This window comes from Lytechinus variegatus, chromosome 1, assembly GCF_018143015.1.
Source record: "Lytechinus variegatus isolate NC3 chromosome 1, Lvar_3.0, whole genome shotgun sequence".
Lineage (NCBI taxonomy): Eukaryota > Metazoa > Echinodermata > Echinoidea > Temnopleuroida > Toxopneustidae > Lytechinus > Lytechinus variegatus.
The window spans coordinates 15,409,997-15,419,298 of record NC_054740.1 but is presented as its reverse complement, the minus strand read 5'-3'; the positions used below and the strand labels follow the sequence as shown (position 1 = coordinate 15,419,298).

The 9,302-nt window shown below is 34.4% G+C and overlaps 1 protein-coding gene across 1 annotated transcript; it reads right to left on the bottom strand.

Annotated features, from left to right (window-relative positions):
- Window positions 1-2,389: 2,389 nt before the first annotated feature.
- Window positions 2,390-8,301, bottom strand: LOC121407093 (COMM domain-containing protein 8-like). Its single transcript, XM_041598025.1, has 5 exons — window positions 8,201-8,301; window positions 5,031-5,186; window positions 4,487-4,639; window positions 3,339-3,494; window positions 2,390-2,814 (listed from the first exon to the last, which is right to left on the bottom strand). Exons 1-5 carry the CDS (start codon window positions 8,261-8,263, stop codon window positions 2,791-2,793), a joined length of 552 nt encoding a protein of 183 aa, XP_041453959.1. The 5' UTR covers window positions 8,264-8,301; the 3' UTR covers window positions 2,390-2,790.
- Between the last annotated feature and the right edge of the window lie 1,001 nt (window positions 8,302-9,302).

Here is a 9,302-nt window from a genome sequence, read left to right as displayed (position 1 = left end):
TCAATTAAATATTAATAACTGAGAAATGAACTTAAGCTGGAGCACATGTATGATTGCAATCTCATTAATTTGTATACTGTAGTCTCTTATGATCAATTTGATAACAGAATTACCATGCTTCTACAAAAAGTTTCTGTCTCTCTTCCAAACCTCTTGACCCCCCCCCCCCCCTCTCTCTCTCTCACTCCCTTCTTTTGATCTACACCCACTTTGCCTATGTTCTATTTGGTCTCATCCCACATGGTCTAATCCTAGTCCATCTATAACTAATTTGTCTACTTTTGGAGGGGTGTAATTTCTACTTTTTTCTCTTTTTTGACCATTTTATCTTATTTCCAGTTAGATCATACCAATTTCATCCAATATCTATTTGGTCTAATATAACTTAGTCTATATGATGGGATAAATAAGGCCATCAGGGCATGAAATTAAATGACATAGATTTAGTCCAAGTGATACTACTAGCAAATGGATCAAAATTGATAGTCGACCAATGGTTTTAATCATTATAACCATTATATAGAACCATAATTTAACCATTATAGATGATCTAGGAATAAACCATATGCTAGCTGACCATGTGAATAAAAACCATTTTCAACAGAATCAAACACAATATTCCACTTGAAATCTCAGACACTGAAGAAAATAAAACAAGACAAATCTTTTAACTATCAGTGTACTAAAATATATCATCAGTATTTATCACATATTAATATATCACATATAGGTTAGTTATAATAATTGCTAATAAATTGTCACCCCCCCAAAAAAAAAAAAAAAAAAAAACTAGTAATAATACAGGTGATTTGAATAAACAGCCAAAATTTCAATGAGTCAAACACCCCGGGGAAGGGGCCACTTACATTGACGAGTGGATACCATGTGTGAGTGTGTGACCCCCAAAAACATGTAAAAAGGATCTCTTTTTCAAGATGGTGCACATTACGTACGTAACATAAGGGTGTCAAAAACACTAAAATTATGAAAAAGGGGTAGGCCTATATATTTTGCGAGGAAACTGTGTTTACAGTCCAATTTACAAGGGTATAAAAAGACTAACATACTTTATAAAGGATGTACTTTAACCCAACACTATGTTATTAGGGTCCGATTTGAGCAGGGTGTGTGGGGTGGTACAATTAAAGTAAAGGTGAAGTTGACGTCTTTGATCATGTCCATGACATAACAATAAAGATATCGTTGGATTTGCTTAGGGGATCAATTCAGGGTATAATTGTCAAGGGTACCATTTTGTTTCCAGTACTTGTTAAGGGTAGGGTTTCACACGCCAATACTTGTGTTAAGTTAACCCTATCTAGGCCGGGGTATTTTGGGAGTTCATATGGCCGGGGGGGGGGGCCTCCCAGGCCCCGCCTTAAGATCTCTGCCGTCGAATTCGCAATCGCGCTGAAAATTGGCACGCGGGTTGCCTGGGACATAATCTACAAGATTGTATAGTGATTTATTTCATGCGAATTGCTATTAAGTGATTATGCTAATTTATGCGTAATTAGTATGCGAAATCATACTTTTTCCTCTAACTCCCTAAATAATGCTCCAAATGTACTAATTTTTGGTATAGAAACTTTTTGTGATGTTCAAATCTTTTTCTTATGTATTATATTGTTTTTTGCAATTTCTTATGTATTTCTTTGTTTTTTTGACCTTTTGTTTTTCATTGTTTTTTCAATGAAATTCGTTGGGGACTCTTCTGTGATCATAAAAAGCATAAAATAAATACATTTAGACCAGCAAAACTAAAAATAATCATGCATTTAGGAATTATGGTTGAAAACATAATTTGCATTGACTTTGTACACGAAATCACGTTTTTGAGCAATTTTTGGTCTGACATGCACTTACATAATGTTGCGTAATTTTGGAACCACGTACCCGGGTGACGCAAAATTGGTCTCAAAAGTTGCGCAAGACTTGAAAGTAAAAAGTCAGCGAGCGGCGCGGTCAAAAAATTTCGCGCAGCGAAAATATTGCGCGATTCGTTGAGGGGGGGCCTCCGAGGCCCCCCCCCCCCGGCCTAGATAGGGTTAAGGGGTGCATTTTCAGAACATGGAAAATATTTGTTTCAGGAAATTCAGGTGCTCTCTCATACTTGCTTTGCTTTCTTTTTATTAGACACTGTATTTTCTTCAATGGTACTCTCTAATTTCAGTTATTATCCATCACTGTTATTAAATAGACCTTCCTATTTTTACCATACAAATATTTCAAACAAAAGAGTAAATATACTTCTTTGATAATATTAAAATAATAGCAAAGAAACATATACATACAGATATAATTTCAATATCATAAAACAATAACAAAGACATATACACATATATATTGATATGTATATGTGTCTTTGTTATTATTTTTAAATCATATATTCAAGGATTTCCTTTCCTGACGATCCTGTATAAATGAGCCGTTCCACAAAACTGTTTATCAAACAAGATACAAAATACTAGAATATTGACATATGATTGGCTGAGAGCAAACATGTCACAGAATCCTAGCAGTTGTAATTGATAAGCTTCATGGAACATGGTCCTTATCTATTCAAAATTATTTCCCAAGCATGATTCAAATTCTCTGTGCTGAAATCCAAATTCTACATATACTTTGCACCAGGAACTCTTGGTCATATAAGACCCATCTATGAAAATCCATGTTTGCTCTCTTTATCTCTCTCTTGATAAAATGCATAGAATGTCACTTCTCCATGAGTCTAATGGAATGTCTAGCCTAGTGTGATGAGCAGATTGCTTTCAAAAGAATCAAAAGATCTCACGTCTTTAGTTGCAGCACAGCCTTTAACAAACAATAGAAAGGAAACAAAAATAAAGCATTACTATTAAAAATCATTATCAAAAGAATGATACAACAAAAGAGTCAATGTAAAGAAGAAGATTCACCTTTTCTTTTTTCAAAATATTTGTGTAATTCTTACAAATTTATTTAAGCATGATCTCTTATAATCATAGATTCATATAGCAATACCTTAAACCAAGTGACAGAATAAAAATTGTTCTCATTTCTCTTTTATATGATACATCTTCTTTTCCTAATGATATTTAAAACTTAATGTTTTACATATGAAATGTATATAACATGAATGTATAAGAAAACAAGATATTCCTGTTTTTCAGTGATCACATGGTGTTTCAATTCAATTCATATTTTGAAATAGAGTTATTGTCACTTTCATCATCATCATTGTCATTATCACCTATATCATGATAATCCCAACCAGCATTATACCACATATGTTGATATTTTCCTCCTCATCCTTATCAAAAAATAATATTTATTTCAGAGAGTAAATGAATACTAACCCGATTAGCAGTTTCCAGAGATGATACCAATTTCTGGAGTTCTTGTTTGTCAAGTTCTAATGAGACCAGTCTATTGGTTCCATCTTCTGTCAAACTTAGGTCTAGACTAACTAGAGGTTCCTGGACCGATGAGATCTTATCACTGGACATTGCAAGCTGTATTCAGGAATATAAAATCAAACACCAATCTCAAAGGGACATCTAAATATTCAAGACTGATTTGTAAGAAAGTATTCAAAATTGACTTCCAATTTGAGGAAAGGAATGATGATTTCATTTTTTCAAAAGAAATCTGCTTCCTTTTCTTTGTATAATTAGATCATTTCCAATGTGGAACACAAAGAATATAATCTGATTTTCTTAGTGATATGAAAGAAAGCACTATCATTCCTTAGGTTCACTTTAGAATACAACTTCCATCCAAATTGCCTCGGAAATGATTATAGTTTGTCCCATCACTGTCACATGGCCTGTTAACCCAAAACCAACAATACGTCACCAGGGAATGTTCTCTGTAAATAGCTTCAACAATAATTTGGCCTTCAAATTAACACTAATTAGTAAACCAGCTTATCTCACTAAAGATTTCTTTTTTCTTCACACTTCTCTTTTTTTTATTATATACTTCATACTACGGTATTTGAAATTATAAATAAAAGATGAGATAAAGAAGTTTTTAAACTATTTTTTCTTTGGAAGTTTCACAGAGACTGAACAGTGGGCACATCTCAAGCTCGGGTGAACTGTGAATGTTAAACATAGTTTTCTTCTTATTCTTGGTAATTCTCACTGAATTTCTTCTACATCCAATCAAGTGCTTGTGTTGATTCTTGTTGATCAAGTTTGACAATATATCATGATATGCTTTATCAAGCTCAATAAAAATCTCAAAATTCATTTTGGGAGACTTATTCTTGGTTTGGGGTGGCAGATAACATATTGTTTGCTTTGTAACCTCAATGCTATAATAATAAAATTACTAATGTTTGCTTTTAATATGATTTTGCATTATGTAAATTTAAGAGCAAAATAGGGATATAGATTTGTTTTTCCTTAAAAATATCTACACTATAAGGAGAGAAAAAATCTCATGCAATAATATATACTTCTCTCAGCAGGAAGAATCACTGAAAAGAGCATTAACTTACTTTTAATTTCCAATCAAAGTCTGTGAGATGTGATTGTGAGATAGTAGCTGTGTTCCCAATAAGTGCTTTCTTGAGGTCATCCCTACGTATCGACACACACTCCATCAACTGATCCTGAACGTCCTGAGACAAACCATTCAGAGCAGATTTCATCTGTGAAATAAAGAAATCCAAAGTAAAAATGAAATATAAAAAATACTGATGAAAAGACCAACATGATATGAAGGTCATACAACTGAAAGCTAAACACGAATGGAACCACGAAGTCCTGTACACAGTCTATGGCAATTACAGAATTCAATAGTGACTCATGTATAGGTATTATGCTCAAGCTGGAAAATGTTAAACAATGAAGAAGAAAGTGATGAATGATTAAAATGACATTCACAAATCAACAGACTATTTAAATTCACTGGAAAGGAGGCATTTCTTATCATTTATATCAGATTAGGAGTGGATTTTTCACACTTCTATGATATTCACAGACAAAATCAATTGAGAAATATTTGATTTTTTTGGTTGTGATCATGCATCATAAACATACATCATCCTTGGTAGAATCCTTCTTGACAGTCATTTTGAGATACATCTCACAACTCTGGGTGACTTGAAACCATTCATCCAAGCTCCATATCTTGCCATAATCTTGATATCGAGGACGATGATGTCCTGCAAGGCTGTCTGCTATTTGATGGAGTAGCTGTATAAAAATAAATAATAGAATAAGAACATTTCTTAAATATTTGCTGGGGCCTATTCTATTTAGATTTCACAAAACTACATAGATGCATCAGAGAAGACAAATAAATTGTGAAAGTTTGTTTGGCTAATAACTATCAACAAATATACCCAGCAATCAAAGAATCCTAACTTGGATTTGGTGATGCAGAGGTATAGAGTGGAGGTATAAAGCTTTTCATTTTGAACACTCATTTCTGCTGTCAACTGGTTCTGGTTGAGTGATTTAAGCCTTTAAAAGACAAGTCCAACACTGAAAATTTCATCATTTTAAATCGGATTCAAAATAAAAAAGTTATGGCATTTGGAAATTTCGCTTAATTTCACAAGACAGTACATCCTGGTCGGTAGGCAAATGAGGGGACTGACGATGTCATTTTGTATTTTGTTATAAGAAATATTCTAATTTTCTCCTCATCATCATTGTTCTGCGAAACAAAGTCTTATTCCTCCCAGAGCATGTGGTATTTTCACTGTTTTAACAAATTTTTATGGTTCAGTAGTTGGTCCTTAATATAAAATCTGTAAAAATTGAAATATTGTATAAATAAAACAATAAAAATAAAAGAAATATTGAGTGATGGACATCATCGACTCCCTCATTTGCATGTCACTGAGTTGTGCTTACTGTTTTGTGAAAAGTAAGAGAAACTTTAAGATGTCATAACTTTTTATTTTACATCCGATTATCAAGAAATTTTCAGTTTTAAGCTTGATTTTTCTCTATTTATTAAAATCAACATTTTTCAGGGGCAGACTTGACAATATGCTGCACTGATGTATTGGCATTGCATGGTTCGATTCCAACCCATGATGGCTCTAGAAATTTTATTTTCAATTCAGTTGTAAATTGATAATAGTGTAAATATTGAAATTAAACACAAGTGGCATTCAATAGTGTCTTTCCAAAAAAAAAAGTAATTGACTAAAATTTTTAAAGACCTATTAGCTTAGTTTGCCAGGTTTGATGTGGTAGGACAATGATTGGAGATCAAAGGTAAATTTTCTTCACTGTTCCTGATATTTCAGACTTAAATTTTTTTTCATATTTTTACTTCACTTCAGCTAGATCAAAAGCTTTAGTCTCTGTCAGTCTGTCATGTCTATTATTGCTTGTAACGTTGTTTCACTGAACTCTGTTGGCTCCACTCACCAATTACATGTACAGAGTTCTAACTCGATCTGTACATGGACGTAATGCCATTGTTTATGTATCAAGTTCGAATAAACCAGGAAAGTGGGAGTTGCGCAACAGCGGAAGTCACTGTATTTTCCCTTTTAATTTTCCCCCATTTTGGTGCATTTCAGTCCAAAACGGAATAATAATCTTTATTTCGGTCCAGTTCTTTTATATATTTTTATGACATAAAAACAAAAATTGATGAGCCCGTCAGAGGGCTTTGCACTTTTAACCTCCTAATCTAAGTCATGGCGGCTGCAGCCGCTGCACGATCACGAAACGAGCCGTCTGTGACTGTGTTACTGTTAGTGTGTACGAGGAGAAATTTTTAAAAAATGTTTTAAAAAACTCCTCAAACAAACATGTCAAAGACACAAAGCAAAGCAGATGGCTGCCAGCTGTCTATCCAGACTCCTGCAGAGGGCACTCATTCAATGAACAAGGTTATAATATAACCTTGTTCTCAGTTATATATCCATGTGTGGCAAAATAAGGGTGGCAATGTTTGGCTTATTTTCTCTTTTTCTTTGTGGCAAATGCTTGATTTTTTTACACTGACAGTTTCCATTACACCTATTATTCATACAACTTGGCTCTTATTTAAATTTGATTCTTTAAATCATTTTTTTCTTAATTAAAAATAGAGATAAAAAAATGAAAATTTTCTTGCCATATTACTTTCCACCAATAGAGGGCGTACCCAAAAATATGCCCAAAATTCAAGTTTTTGAGCGCTCTGGTGAATACAAAAATTATTCCCAAGTTACTAATGAAAAATAAATTGCAACTGTATGGAAATTAGTAATTTTGGTCACAAAAGTGATATTTTAATGATTTTTTAAAGTGTGTGCCCTGTACAACATTGGCATACCATAGTCCTACCTGTACTGTAGATTCAGCCAAAGATACTACAAGGGGAAGATCGGACACTTCGGCGATTTTTTGAAACGCTCGATAAATGCTTATGGGGAAGGGCGCCCAACAGCGTTGAGTAAGTAAACCTTCGCATATCGGCACGCGACTGTGTATAAAACATATGGGGAAAATGAGAGAGTGGAGTTTGGAGAGGGCTCAAGAGTGGCTCGTGAAAATGTTTCCATATTTTCTTACCAAGAAACATCTGAAATATACTCATCTAAAATATAAGGCGGAAAACTTTGAAGAAAAAAAATTTGGAAATGTAAAAATAGTCTATCCCTTCAACCCTTCACCATTTCTCTCATATGTTTTGTACACATCTATCTCGCGATACGCAAAGGTCAAAAAAGGTCGTTACTTACTCAACGCTGTGGGGCGCTCTTCCCGAGCGTTTCATTACGCGGTCTATGTACTGTCCGATCTTCCCCTTGTAGTATCTTTGATTCACCACAGCCACAGGCAGGGTGGTACAGTGAACAAGTGGCAGAGGGGGTCGTGATCGTGACAGCAGTCACACTCACGGAACAATGTTATTAAAATATGGAGGTTGAAAAATGAAAATGAAAATAATGTGAACCCGTTTCCCCCGTAAGTCTTACCCGGGTTTATCCACTCATTCAATGAACAAGGTTATGATATATATTATGGGTTTATCAGGCTATATAATTTGAGCTCCGGCGGCACCGCGAGGACGGCGCGGTCGAGCTCCGGCTCCTCGACCTCGATCGACTCGACAATTTGCCTTGTTAGTTGAACAGCCACAGGTGACAGGTTTCCTGGGCCAAAGTATTTATTAAGCGGATGGGAACAATTTGTACAGGTGTACAGAGTTCCCATGATTACCACGAGTTTATCAGTTAGATAAATACAGTCCTTACCTTTTCCATATCGGCAGTTGGGCATTTCGAAAGGAGACCAAGATCTTTTGTGGGCGTCGCCATTTTTCGTCCGTGGTTTCAGGATTTAATTTGCTATAGCGCCAGCTACGGTACTAGTTCAATCACGGACTACCTCCATGTACATAAAAATGGCTTCCACAGAACACGGTTTTTTTTTCTCTCTTTCTTTCTTTTCTTTTCTTTTCCTTAATTCGATATCAAGTTAATGTTCGTAGCTATTTATCTAAATAGGGATTTGTTTTGTTCACAACTTCAAGTTAATGAACATCAAAATGCCATATTAAACATATAAAACCATTAATACATTATTTCTTAGAATTATGTACAGTGAAAGTGTTATTTTTCTTCGAGTATCAAGTCAAGATTTCAAGTATCAAGTCAAAATTTCGAGTATCAAGTCTGAATTTCGAGTATCAAGTCTGAATTTCGAGTATCAAGTACAACTTTCGAGTATCAAGTCTAAAGTTCGAGTATCAAGTCAAAATTTCGAGTATCAAGTCAAAATTTCGAGTAAGTCAGAATTTCGAGTTTTAAGTGAAAAGTTAGAGTATCAAGTCAAAATTTCGAGTTTCAAGTCAAAATTTTGTAGTCTTTCTACGTTTAGTAGTCTTTTCTGTCTGTTCGATCTACTTTCTTAATAGATGACCAGCGCTGTTCTCACCACACTGTTAAAAATACCCTGATTTTACAGAAAAAATAAAGAATATTTTGCAAATATCAATCACAGAATCATTCTATTCATTCATAAAACAGGAATTTTTACGCAATTTAACAGATCAGGTCTGTTTAAAAAGGGGAAAAGGGTGTTTTATTAAAGGAAATTTGTAAGGTTCCATACACCAAATACCAATTTCCTGTAAGATTACGCAATTTGGTATAAGATTACAGGTGTTCTCGAGACTCTGCTGCAGGAACTTCTTTTATTTTAAGGACAAATTTTCTAACAGTGCATGTTTGTATCTACATACCGATGCGAACGTGCATTTCGAACTATTAAACTCATACCGAAGCACCTTGACCAGTGAACATTTGCACGTACCAGTGCCTTCGTCTGCATGGCAATTACACCTTTGGTGCAAAG